General features: G+C 46.4%; 1 protein-coding gene across 6 annotated transcripts in view; it reads right to left on the bottom strand.

Annotated features, from left to right (window-relative positions):
• Positions 1 to 95: 95 nt before the first annotated feature.
• Positions 96 to 14,086, bottom strand: part of adgrd1 (adhesion G protein-coupled receptor D1) — a 28,184-nt gene continuing 14,193 nt past the window's right edge. For 5 of the 6 annotated variants that reach the window (XM_061671360.1, XM_061671359.1, XM_061671358.1 and 2 more), the window contains 12 exons: positions 6,905 to 6,978; positions 5,944 to 6,067; positions 4,404 to 4,507; positions 3,942 to 4,053; positions 3,698 to 3,851; positions 2,377 to 2,443; positions 2,093 to 2,159; positions 1,827 to 1,918; positions 1,604 to 1,730; positions 1,490 to 1,531; positions 1,267 to 1,359; positions 96 to 1,174 (listed from right to left, as the gene is read on the bottom strand). In XM_061671360.1, the coding sequence (XP_061527344.1) occupies positions 1,079 to 1,174; positions 1,267 to 1,359; positions 1,490 to 1,531; positions 1,604 to 1,730; positions 1,827 to 1,918; positions 2,093 to 2,159; positions 2,377 to 2,443; positions 3,698 to 3,851; positions 3,942 to 4,053; positions 4,404 to 4,507; positions 5,944 to 6,067; positions 6,905 to 6,978 (1,152 nt within the window). In that variant the 3' untranslated portion in view covers positions 96 to 1,078. Of the gene's footprint in view, positions 1,175 to 1,266; positions 1,360 to 1,489; positions 1,532 to 1,603; positions 1,731 to 1,826; positions 1,919 to 2,092; positions 2,160 to 2,376; positions 2,444 to 3,697; positions 3,852 to 3,941; positions 4,054 to 4,403; positions 4,508 to 5,943; positions 6,068 to 6,904; positions 6,979 to 14,086 lie in introns of those variants that run through there. The other variant, XR_009768244.1, reaches the window with a different exon arrangement.

A 14,086-nucleotide genomic window follows, 5' to 3' on the forward strand; every position in this document is an offset into this window, starting at 1 on the left:
GCGACCGTGCTGCCTTCACATGATCAATCATAAACACAACTGTACATTAGTAACACTTTGTTGGTTATAAAAAAAAAACAACAACAATTGGCAGTTTGTGTCTCAAACATTTTAATAAAGATAATTGGAAGCGACAACAAAACATAGCATAGTTCGATAATAAAAGCAATGAAAGTCATATACAAAACTGAACGGCTGCAATATTTCAATTCCAATTCGACATGCGAGTGCTTAAAGACACAGTGAACCCTGTTTTTTTCTTTTCTTCTTCTTCATCCGAAAACTGTTGTTGGTACAGTGTTGATACAGATTAATGACATGCAGAAGCCATCTCCATTTATTCTCACAGTTATGACCAAAAACAATCCTATTGTGGCATTCTGTTGTCGACAGAACATTTCCATGTACAACTCGTATGAAGAAATAGTTAAAGACGCTGTAAAACCTCACAGAACAAGTATTTCCTATCCTTAAGAGAACATCGCATACTGCATCTTGGCAAGAGTGGAAACAAAACACAAACATACAGCATACACATAGGAAAAGACACGGAACAGACCTTCCAATCACAAAATAAATACCGTATGTCATATCAAGAGAAGGCACGGGGTTCAATTTACTGCGGCGTCGTGCTGTGTTATTTTTGCAGCTGGCATCTCCAAAAGCTACAGTACGTGTATTGCTTTGAAGGCGTGGAAAGGACACCCGAGGAAACGAGGTCACGTTCCCTGTCGTCGTCTGACCGAGGAAGACGTTTCAAAGCAGAGAGAAGAAACATCCGAAAATGAAACGAACGGCTGCGAACATAGAAACATACAAAAGGAGACACAGGGTATCATAGTCAAGACACCGAGTGATGCTATATCTCTGTGACCTCGCTGACCTCCCATCTCTCACGCAATATGACAATAAATGAGACCGTTATTTGTCTGGAAAGGTGCGGCGACACGCGGTCGGCCCATCCGGCATCCCCTTCGCTCTGACCGCGGTGACTGTAACTCACGTGAAATCGTGCGGAAATACTTTTGCAGACGCTCGGCAACCCGCACTGGTGCCCGCGCACCGGCAACGCGGCGGTCTACACTGCCGAGAGGTCAATACGATTGGCCGAGTTGGTGCTTTTGTCCCATGTGTTCATCTTAGCGGGGGATACGCCCTCCTTGTTTCCATTCATCTACAAGATAGGAGAGCGGGAGAGGATTTAGCTCAGGCAGTTAAGAGTCGCGCGGCTCTTCGGTCGAGCCCGTCGGTGACGCGAGGTCTCACAATGTCAGAGTTGAAGGGCTTCACGTTGACGTTTCGCGTGGAGCTGCTGGTGAGAGACCACACTTTGGTCTTGTGTTTGAAAGCAGCTCTGACCTACAGCGAGAGGAAATAACATTACAACATCGGACATTCTGGCCAAATTCAACATTGCCGCGGGGTGTGTGGAGATTCGCCTCCCGCGAGGCTGAACGAAAGAAAACATTTTTCGCGTCCGGCATCATACCTCAGAGTTAAGGAGACAATGAAACAGGAAGACGAAGAAGCCCTACAAAATAAAGGAGAACATTCAGGAGGATCTTCACCTGCCCAACTTTGGTTGAAAGCAAACAAGACTTGCCTGCAAAGAGTTGGCAATGGCAAAGACGTAAAGGAACGGCAAGGAGTGCGTGTTAACAGCTAAAACTCCAAAGATCCAGGAAATGCCGAGTATCGGCAAAAGTACGGCCACGGCCTTTGCGGTGAGCCTGAAAGGACAAACAACATTTGTCGTTTTGCGATACCGTGCTGTCCAGTATTTCGACCCAAAAAAACAAAAACGAAAGGACGGAGCTAACACTCACTTCAACGCATTGGCATCCCCGTGAACTTTGTAATTCTCTCCACTGATGCGAGATATTATTCGGGTGACCGATATCAAAATGCCAATGTTGACCTGGTCATCGCAAAACGAAACGAAACGAAACGACAAAGGAGGTTAAGAAACGCTACAATGAAGAAAACCGCATCTGGTTTCGACTCGCTGGGCTGGACCCGACTCTTCCTCGGACTACAAATTGGTGTTGTAAAAGGAAATCGAAAGTAAACAAAAAGACTGAAACATACTGACCACAATGACGCAGAGAGCCGGTGCCACAAAGGCCCAGATGGCTCCGTTCTTCAGGGACAGCCAGCAGCTGAGAAAGCAAGGACAGGGGAAAACTGCCATGTTACGCTCCCTTGTAATACATGATTAGTTCACAGCGTACCTGTTTGTATCAAAAAACAAAGCAAAAAAAAAACAAAACTCTTCTTCCACAGCCTTCAGTCCACGATGATGCAATGCCACTACGCTACGATGGAGTATTTCCTTTCCCCCCCCCCCCCCCCCCCCGACGTGCGGATTGCACTTACTTGTCAACCTCGCCGTAACTCCCCAAAGCTGATGTGACGGACACCGCGCAGATCACCAGTGGAGAGCCTGCTCAAAAACAACAACAACAACAACAGCAACAGACAGCCGCACTACGTAAACAAACGCCTTCAACAGTTTCAAAGTTCTATTCATGTACCTGTGGCATCATTGACTCGAGATTTCAAAAACAAAAACAAAAATAACCATAATGTTGCCGAGTACAGCCCAAATTGTCCTTTTCTCGGCCAAGTCTATTTATAGCCACTTGGATACATTTGAACACTTAATGTTGAAGTTGAAGAATTGTTTCCATTATGCTGATTAATTCGCATTTACTGCGCAGTGCTGGTGAGCGTTTAAAACGGCGGGACACAAAATCAGTTCCGTTGACTGATATGACACGATAAGCTCCGATTGCATCTTATCGGATCGTTACCAAACCGCCGCCGTGACACGATTGATTGTTACGTTCGACGAAAACATTGCCCAACATACAGTAGTCAATGTTACTCGTCGTCAAGCTCAAAGGTTCCTTGTACAGTACAGCACGTTCAAACCGTAATCAGCACTCGGAGTCGATACAAACAACAGCGCCTCAAAGGAAACTGACTTGAATTTGTACTATTGTACATACTGTGCACTCTCAGATCACTCTTTGAAGTCGAATTTACATGACGACACACCTTGGGGTGGAACAAAGGACGTATTATTTACAAAAAGCATAATGTTACCACTGTCGGCGGGCATTCCTCTGCAGCCAGAGGAATGGCATACAAGTATGCAAGGTCTTTTTTTTTTTATTTTATTTTTTTTATGATTTATGATGATTTTATGACCAGTACGATCAAGAGAGGCAATTGTTATCGTGGCGTGCAATTCAAAGGTGTTCATTAGTTGTACAACCCCAATTCCGATGAAGTTGGGACGCCGTGTTCAACAAATAAAAGCAGAATGGAAGCGGCGAGGCCCGAAACAGCCGTAAAATTGTAAGTTCATGATTATTTGCTAAAAACAATATAAAGTCGATCAGTTTGAACAGGAAATATCTTGTCTTTGGAGTGTCTTCGATTAAATATGATTCGCAAATCATTGTCTTCTGTTTTTATTTAGGCTTAACACAACGTCCCAGGGTTGTATACGAATGCAGTTATTTCCTTTGTACTCATTGCATTTGACAAAAATCACATTTACAGTAGAAGCCTGGAGTGAAGACCAGGGGTCAGAGGTCATTCAGAGCGCAGCCTGCGGCTAACGGCTTCGAATGGGGATGAAGGTTGTCGATTGGGGGCTAGCGAAGCAGCGCCCCGACGAGTGACTTACCCCAACCGATGCCGTAGTAGTACATGTGCTTACTGCCTTCGGAACCAAACACCTTGACCACCATGCTGTAGAGGTGGAGGCCCTCCACCAGCATCCAGGTGAACGCGCTCAGAAAGAAGAAGTGAAGCAGGACAGCCATGATCTTACAAGGCAGCTGGCACAGGGGACACAAATATCGTCGGCGTCACGCCGTCGTCTCATCGTCAGCGACCGAGCGGCGTCGACCGGGATGACACAGAATTACCGTTCCCGGGTCGAAGCTGGCGCTGATGAGCAGCGAGATCTCAGCCACCAGGATGGCAAACGACAGGTTGGCGTGGATGTGGTAGCGCTGGTTCCGGATGGTACTCACCGACCTGCAGACCACGGAGAACGCTTGGCCAATACCGTACAAGGCGTGCAGAACAGGTGGGAACGTGCTGTAGATGTTAGCATCCATCGACTATATTTTATTTTCCATTGCAGAATTGTCTTGTTTTCCTTCAAGCTTCATTTTTTTGGAACTGGACTTTTAATTCCGTTCTCGTCACATACCCAAGATTACAAATATTCCGATTTTGATATTATTACAATGAAACGTGGTGGCTCACGTGACCCAAACCAAGCCGTTCAAAGTAGGAGTTTGCATGAAATAGAGCCGGACAGAAGGAAGCTTGAAAGATGCGTCAATGGATCAGCAGTGCACAGTGAAGGTGGTGATACTCACGACAGGACCGCAAACGTGACAAGCGTGATGGCCAGACAGAAGATGGAAATGGAGCATCCGACGTAGCCGATGGCTGACAGCGCCACCCGGTGGCCTGCGGTGAGCTGTGCACAGAGACGAGCCGCACAAGGCGTGAATGTCACGTCGTCAATCGTAACACACAGCAAAAGTGCCGACTTGGGATTTTTCTCAGGTTGGGTTGCCACCGTAATCGTCGCCAAGCCTTCATACAACGAAAGAAACGATGTTATGGGATATTTGCTGCCCATAAACATGTCGGTCATCTGAAATACACGAATGCGTGTTTTTTGGATGGCATCGCCTCTGTGAGAGTGCAGCAAACACCTGTCTTTATTGTTTTGGACTTTGTTCGGTAAGATTGACAACATGTTGTACTTCTTCATTCATACGTTAGTGCAGAACTTCACACAAAGTGTTATTTTAGAGTCTGAGCTATTTCAAGAGTTTGGTTTGATTCTGTATTAACCGTCTTCACATGTGCCTTGTCATTACCAGAGTAGAGCAGTCTTAGCCATCCCCCAAAAAAGGATCTGCGGTACATTCCCTTGCAGCTGAGGGGTAAGGAAGGAAGACCGCTAATTGCAGAGTAAAAGGGAAACAACAGCATCAAATAGACTTCTGCATTTAAGTACAGTCCTCAACCACTCACAGGTTCTCCATTTAAAACCAACTCGAGGAGTCACTGGCCATAATCCAAACGCTCATACCGTACATAGGGTTGGCATTCCAGCCGTTTTCTACATGCAGATAGTATCGAGAAAGAAATAATATTGCGTTACGAGTCAGGAGGGTACGACCGATAGGGACATTTTTGCGCGTCTCTCGTGGGACTGTGGCGCTCGACAGTTGTAGTCACGCAAAGAACCGCATTCAATCACGGTTTCCTCCGGTAGTTCTGCTCATTGAATCTGTATTCAACACGGAAAAGATCGGATACGATGGGAGGAGCGGGGTTACCACGAACCAAACACAGAAACCGCAGCAGAAATTGTTTTTCATTTCGAAAATCGAAAAAAGCATCGAACATTTCAAGGTCCAAACCAAGCTTTCCTAGTATTTGGGATGTAATATCGTCTCTCCGGTGCCTCCGTAAACATGTGAAATACGAATTCAAATGGCCGCAGACGTTTTTCCGCCGAGAGGCCCGAAATCAGCTCATTGGAATTGGAAAAAGGCGTCCGCCGGGCGGTCTTAGCCAAATATGGACAAAGCGGATACAAAAGTGGATCGAACAGAAGGCGCTGTCAGAGGCACGGGCCTTTTCTGTTGTTTCAAATGGAATTGACACTGTTATACTAAGTCCATATTAGAGAGTCACTCTATGGAGGTCCGAAGAACCAAAATATGGGAAAACAAAAAAGCCTGTCAAAAATGAATCTCAACGCATATCGGATATAACGTGAAGATGATGCGGACTCACGCCAAAAGCGTTCCGAAAGGATCCTTTTTAGACGTGGCCACTTGCTAGTACAACCAACTTGAAGCGGCCCAAGTGCGTGGAAGCGAAGCCACCGCGTACCTTCAAGGGGACCACTTGCATCAGAATGGCAAAGTTGGTGAGGTGGTTGCACAAACACACCGAGTGGCTCATGTTTCCCTCTGAACGCACGCAACCTTGATTGGACCATACTCCCTCCTTGGAACTAAAAAAGAAGAACATTTCTTGTGACGCACAATAAAAAAAAACCAAAAAAAGACCTGAAAATGTATTTGTATGAAGTTTCGTTGCTTGCAGAGATTAAACAAATGGATCCATTGTGAGAGAGAATTGCCTTCTCTGAACCTCCGGGGGCGGCTTCCTTGCCCGATTGCGGATTGAGATCAGCGCCCGTGCCGATCTTTGCCAACTGTGGGCCTGTGAAGGCCTTTGAGACTCTTTTGTGACTAAGAGCCGTACAAGTATACTTGACATTGTCGTCGCCTGCGTTTTTTTTGGGTAACTTTAGGACCAAGGGGGAGTCACACAAAAAAGAAGGCAGATACTAAAATTAAAATCTCCTCCCATAAAAAGAAAAAAAAAAAAAAGAATTCTGCGGTTTCCATGTTTCAATGTATGAAAATGGACTCAGAAAAGAAACAAAATATACGGCTCACTCGAGCGGGGGCATTTTCATGAATCATGTCTGAGCAAGGCAACAAAACGCCACAACGCTTCCCTGTGCCACTTTTGGATAGATTTTTTTAATTATTTTTTTTTTGATGGTTGTGGCTACAATCTATGAGTAATGCATGCCAATTGTTCATGACTTGTTTATCAGAATATCATACACACTTTGAAAGAATGTTGGTGCATAACCATCACAGCATATATATATATATATATATATATATATATATATATATTAGACATTTGAAATAGAAGCGGGATCAGCACATTTTTGTTTTGTTTTACATTTCTCAGATCAAACGAAATCAGTCCAAATCCATGCAATAGTCCTCTCAGAAGGAATGCTGCATTTCAATCACACACACGCACCCACCTGTAGTCCAAGAAGGCGCAGTACAGGAAGATTTTATTGCTTTCATTTGACATTTGTTCCTGCTGTTCTTCACTCTGAAAAGGAGAAAGTGTTATTGGGCTTATTGAAAGGGCTTGTTTTGCCTTGTCACTCCTATGCCCAGCTGGTGTAAAAAAAAAAAATCAACATACAGCAGGGTTGTCAAACTCATTTTTGTTGTGGGCCACTTCGTCGTTAAGGTTTCCCTCGCAGGGCCAATACGACGGCACTCATATGATGATCGCCTCATATTATGACATATACTCACAATATTACAGATACTCCCCAAAATCGATGGATAACTAGTTTTGAAATTAGAAACCAGTAAAAAAAAAATAAAAAATAAAAAAATAAACGTTTATTCACCTATTATTCGATTTATTTGGAAAGTGGGATTGGTAACAAAAAAATGCCAGCAATATCTCAACATTATTAAAAGTGAAGACAATTTTTGATTTTGGTATTTTAGTAAGTAAACATGAAGTCGACGCGCATGTTTTGCGTTAGCGGGCCACGTAAAATGATGTGGCAGGCCGGATCTTGCCCCCGGGCCTCAGGTTTGACACCTGTGACATATTACAGTATTACAAGGTTACAAGTGACTTTTATTGTCAATTCTTCAATATGCGTAACACATACAGTGGACTGAAATGACTGTGCGCAAGGGCCCGCCGTGCCGCAAAAAGACCGTACAAATAATAACATCGATATAAAAGCTCAATAAACTACAGCATATACAGTCTAAAAAGTATGAATTGAATGTGCAAATACCAAAGGTCAGGTGGTACATAGTCAAGGTCAGAGAACCAAGGCAAATAAGACATTTCCAATTGAGATGCCCAAACCCCAATGCTGCTAAAGCAGCTGGTGTGTGCGTGTGTGTGTGTGTGTGTGTGTGTGTGTGTACATGTGCACGTGTGTGGGGCGTCGGAGATGAGAGTTGAGGCGGACAGAGGACAGAAGAGCTAGAGGGGGCAGAGCGGGCGGGCAGACAGTTGAGATTCCTGGCAGCCTGATGAATAAAAGTGTCTTTGAGTCCTGGCCCGCAGTCTCCGCAGACTCCGCAGTCTCCTCCCCGATGGCAGCAGACTGAAGAAGGCTGCGTGACGGACGGACGGACGGACGGGTGGCATCGGTACATATTATTATGTACTAACTGCCCGTGACGTATTCGGGTTCGGGTTCTGATAGACTTACACTGCATATGACACCGGGACACCAATGAGCCCAATTGTACAAAAGTAAACACTATCCCGGATCTCTAAAATCAAACAGCCGAGTGTCTTAGAACAGCTAAAACAAACAAACAAACAAACGAAAGAAGCTCGGCGGAGCAGGCCGACATTATCGCTCAACAAATAAAAGCTGAATTCAAATCCCCTCTCTCCTTATGAATTCGATTGGATTATTATAACGCACTCCTTCCACATCAACAGGAAGTAGGAGATTTGGAGTCTCCGAAGAGAATGAGCTCATGAGCGGGGCGCAGCAAACGACCTTTCTGTCCGGTCGAGCTCACCGGGCCGCACGAGCATCCCGGGCGATCGCTCGCCTCAGCCTGGACTCACACGCTCAAGTCAGAAGGACCGCGTCTGCCCCATTTCCTTCTGGAAAAGCGCCAGTTAGCGCCAAATTGACAGTCCGACCGTTTCCTGGCCTGTGAGTCCAGCGATTCAATCCTATTACAGCGCGACACCCCCGACTTCCTTGCGCTCGCTCTCGTTAGCCGTCTCTTCCGCACATCCAGATCGATGGCGACACTCCGAATGATTGCACCGAGCGATATTCATTTGGCCTAAAAGACCACAAGAGCGAGCTTTGAGAAGCGTTCCCGCCAAAGACTTTACTGCACGACTGAGAATTTGATACCTTCTAATTCGGCGTGTATAAAATCACACTTCAGAGAGCCAGGCTGTAACTGGCAGCGCGTAAGCGTGACTTTACAGCGTCATATTAGCTTTCCGCAATTGCAGTGCAATCAAAGAAGACTAATTATGCACAGCGAGCACTGAATAGGAACCTTTCCTTGCGGAAAAGTGTCCACAATGATCAAACTCTTAGCGTGCGCCATACTTGGGCTCAAACGTCCAAAAGGAGGACTTAAGAAAGCATGAGGTCACCGTGTGCTGCCAGAACAGCGCCCGTGGGGCAAATTTGGTAGACGTCTGGGTCAAAATGCAAATGGACAGACATCTTGGTATGCCCCCCCCCCATTTTGCCCAAGCGGGGACTCCTTGCCGTCGACAGTATTCCTAACCGATCGATGTGACATCGATGCGATCGAGCCACAAACGAGTACTCGTCTGCAAACCGGCAGACAGTCGTACAGGACAGAACCACAACTTTTGCTTTTTGACTCCGGGAGGAACAGAATCCAAAATGTCCTGTTCCCATCATCTTCAGATGAATTCCAGAAAACGAGATGATGGAGGAGGATTTTGTTCTCCCCTTCAATGAGGTTGTCGTTGGATTTGAACTTGCCCTTTCCGTCACGAATGGATTCTGAGGAGTTTTGACATTGACGTGACCTTGACACAACAATGACGTCTTGAAGTAAACATGATTTGTTTGAGGTTTTTTTTTCCTTAACTGGATTTTTTAAACATGGAGACAGATCCCAAAGCGCCAAAAATATCTGGTTTATATTTCTAAATAACCTGACTTAGTATAGTATTGTGCCATAATGGATCTCAATCGTGTCTCTTGATACCGTACTTCATTTGTGATTCAAAAAAGTGCGACCTAGTTGGCTTCCGGTTGCGGTGTAGCGAGACTCTCGCCCAAAGGATAGAAAATGGAGAGATTTGGGAATTTGGATGAGTTCTGCAATTTCCACTTGAAAGTGAGACGTTGTGGAATGTCTGAATTGTCTGGACAACCGATTGATTTCAAGAATTTTTGTTCTTGTCCTTTTTATTGTTGAAAGTGGTGTGCTCCTGTTGCCCGTTCTGCCCCCCAAGGTTTATTTGACCAATTTGGTAATAATTTGGCTTTGGTTCGGCTTCCTTTGCTCCTCCCACCGGTTATTGTTATTGTGTTTGTTTGTTGGTTTCCCTGTCGTTCCCCACTCCAACCATTCAGGGTTCTGTATGGACGCATCCCTATTCATAGTTTGAGTGTCAAAATATTCACATTTCCGCCTTTCATTTGTCACCCGTCTGTACTTTTACGACACGCGGCTCGGCTCGGCTTAGTTTTCTCTCAAGCGACCCCCCAGCGACACTCTGTTTGCGGTCGATCCAGAATGCGGTTTGGAGTTGTTATCCGAGCAAAGATGCAGGAACCCCAAAGTCGCCGGTGAGTGTTCAAATGCACTCGGCCATCTGGCCAGGCACACCGCTTTTGTTCCCGGGTGTCCTACAAGGCCGCGGTACCTCCCGGCCAAGAGCGCAGCGGCTCGCTCCAACTCTTTATTAACAGCAGAAGGCGAGCAAACACCAGCGTGGAAATTCCTCAGAGCCTTGTAAGAAGCAAAGCCAGCCAGCAAAAAAAAAAAAAAGGAAAAAAAAGAAGGAGAAGAGACAATAAAGAGCGACAGAAAAGATTTGGAAAGCCAACATGCTCGATCTGACTCAAAGCGTGTTTTGAAAGCATCTCTGCTGTCCTTGTCGATGCAGTCGTCGCCAGCGCTGAAATCTTCAGCGGTTACTTTGATGTCAAATCTCGACGACGCCAATAATTCAATACCATCAAAAGATTATTGTACAATAACTGTTGTTATCAGAGATATGAGCGCCGCGGTGGCGCATGTGGTTAGCTCGTGGGACTCACAGTTTCTTATTCGCGTGTTCTTCTGCTTTCTTTGTGTCCTCTGGTTTCATCTCGAGGTACAATCACGCAATATGCAAATTAGGTTCCGTGAAGACCACGGGGGTATGCGCCCTCTGATTGACTGGCGTCCGCTTCAGGGTGTGCTTGCCCAAAATCAGCTGCGCTCGAGACCGCACAAGCCCAGACCAAGACTTGCCCGAGACCAGAACGAAGACAAGACCGAGAGCGAGACAAGACTTAAAATGAACACGCACTTTGTATTGTGAACTTGAGTCCATACGGAAATGAAACATGTTAAAGGTGTGTGCGTGCTCAAATGGAAACATTTCCCAGCTGCACTAATAAGGAAAAGTGCCAGCTGACCGGCATTGGGAAGTCTTTGTTTTACTCTGCCGCCAGGTCAGATGAAAATCTGTTCTCGATTGCTTTGCCGGGATACATAGCGGTTTAACACGGGCAACAAATGAATAAAAATGTATTTGTATTGGCCATATACTGTAATCGGGGGAAATAATCTGGCGGAGCGACGAGCCGCGGGCTCCCGACGCCCAAAAGCGACGATACGCAACTGCCCCACATTCAACCGCTCGAGGCCTATTTCACACCTCGACCACCAACAGCCCATCGGGCCGTAAGATAATACATCGACAGTTCTTTCAGCGCATGAGATCGCAAAACACAGTTTCAACTTTGACGATTTCGGAGCACTGCTTTAATGTGATGGAATGCGACAACCCCCAAATCTTTTTCTCTCGCGTGCCGAAGGTCAGTCCCATGCGAAGTGAGCTTAGGTTCAACTGTATTCTGCGTTTGGAAACATGTTTGCAGTTAGACTCTCGAACGTGACTCAGAAATGTCACGATTGGATCTGCCGGCCATATCGCCGCCAGATTGCGCATCCGGCAGCAATTTCGATTCAATGCGGAAATTCCCATTTCATATGTCCCCAAGCTCCAACCGCTGTTAAATGTCATAAGAGCGCCTCATCTCTGTCGTGTGTCATTTCCACAGTCATGGCATTTTTTTTCTGAATTTGGCACCTCGATGAAACGTTGTGTGTCTTTATTTCTTCACGCATGTATGTATTTATTTTGCAGTTCGTGTGAGCGACGGTATTTGTTGCTGCGAGTGAATGTGCTCAGGCAGCCCTTCTTCGATCCCGCACAATTGAATTTCGGCACAAATGTGAATTGCGCGGCAAACGTAGGAGGATTTGGTCCATTTGCGAAACGATATGCTTGTCTAATTACTGCCAATAACAGCTGGCAACTGTGTTTATCTGTAAAAAGCACGTGACGATTTCCTAAAACACACGTCGGGCCAAACGAGTGACCGTCGGGTGATCGCAGAAAAGTACCGAGGTGACGAGCTGCGGTCCCGGCGGAGGGCGGATCTCGATGTCGTCGCGAGTCCCCTCAGTCAAGGCTCGCTTTGAAATCAACACGGCGTATGCGGACTTCCGTTCCGAACGTATGGGCCGAGCGAGGTCACTGCGTCGGGGGACACGAACAAGTCGACGCGCAGCCGCGGCTTCGGCTCAGTCTCCGAGGTGGACGCTGTTGAAAATGCGGGGAAATCCGACGACTGCGGGAGTTGTTTTGGAGGCAGGCAGTGCGCGGCGCATGGTCTCAATAACCCTTTTGGTTCAAATGGAAAACACATTTTGTCATTTCTTGTGTGCGTGAACAAACCGGTACGTTTCCACAAACGAATTCATGTTTAATTCCCACAGGCTTTCGTTCGCAAGGGCCGAGTGTAATGTTTCTTTGGTTTCTAGCCTGTCTGGACACGCCGGCCTCTGTGAGTAGAGCCATATAAAATCTTGGCAGAGTCACTGGAGAATCAGGAACATATGGAATCATGCAGCCCGATCTCACAAACATGCTTGAATTTGCCACTGTCTCAATGCGTACGCACATATTCATTAAAACGTGCGCTCGGAACACGAACGAAACTCCTTGCTCCAACGACGCAGTGAGAAGCGCAATTTGGTGGGGTTTGTGCGGAATACACATCTTGCGAGAAGATTCACAGCTGCAAAATAGGGACGTGACACCTGAGTCGGCTTTGCTGTTCCATCACGACACCAAACGGTCAAGCCGGACTACGTTTTCATTGTCATTGTTAAATTCAATGATTTCAATTCAAAGCAGAGGTGTCCAAACTATGGCCCGGGGGCCATTTGCGCCCCATCCATTATTTAGCGGGTGAGAGTTTTTGTAACGCTGAAATTCCAAACGTTGGATCAGTCAGCAGTACGACCACAAACGCAATTTACATCATTACCGTCCTCACAATGAGTTTTTTCGCCAATGACTCGGCAGCGAGGCGAGGCGAAGATCCACTTTCCAGTGACGGAAAGAATCCGCCCGCTGGACTGCACTGTCCAAGGCAAAAGGCAAGCAGATCGGTGTAGATTTTTGTTTGATGTACAAGCTGAGTTTCTGATAAGTGGCACACGCTTGATTGCTTGGCGAAGATGTTGATGCGATTGCGTTTAGTGGTCTGCTGCATGCACCACATGTACGGGCGGGCATACTTACATACAAGTGTAATATGGTAGCGAGGTGACGAAGTGCTGCATCCACGAGGGAAAATAGGATCTAAGATGTCTTTGTCGGGGCTCACGTACGCTTCCTTCCCAGTTGCTTTTTTTATTTATAGATTTTTTAAAATTTGATTGTGGCCTAGTTGTCATGGTAGCAAAAATCAGTATTTGGCATTGGCCCAACAGTATTTGGGAAGCGGGTAAGCGCTGGCTCCACTGCACGAGACGGTGCCAACCCTCTCCAGAAACGTTTATGATGAAAGCAGGAGAGAAAAGCAAGTTTTTCCATATTAGTGCAGGTAGATCACAAATTGCTGAGGTCGATCTCTACCTGTCTATTTTGACCTATGGGTCTATTTAAGGAGGTCACCAAACCAGCACGGTTTTATACGCCCGCATAAGGACAGGATCAATATGTGTTTTTCACATGCTCTCGTTTTTGAGCCAATGAATCTTCTTCGCTCATGAAGTAAGTCTTTGCTTGTATTGACTTCGAAGTGGCCCTCGGATGCAGGGGAACCGCACATGAGGATTAATGTTTAACTACAGCGCTCAATGGCTCCCCCTCCCCCTTTCGCCACCTCCTGGACGCCACCTCCACCCCAACAAGTCAGACAGCGCGAATAAATCTCTGCCGCTGCCAGCTTCTAATCAACGTTGAAGCCGAGCGGCGTGAGAAAGCATGTGCCTCTCCTGGAGCCTCGATAGCATTTTCTCTGCATGGGAACGAAACTCGGTCAGCCCAATGCCATGCGATGCACGACTGACCCTTATGGGAACGGCACGACCTCATTGCGCCGGTACAGTGACATCAATCAAGAGCGCGAGGTCACCGACCTCACGGT

The sequence above is a fragment of the Phycodurus eques genome, chromosome 3 (genome assembly GCF_024500275.1).
Source record: "Phycodurus eques isolate BA_2022a chromosome 3, UOR_Pequ_1.1, whole genome shotgun sequence".
Classification (NCBI taxonomy): domain Eukaryota; kingdom Metazoa; phylum Chordata; class Actinopteri; order Syngnathiformes; family Syngnathidae; genus Phycodurus; species Phycodurus eques.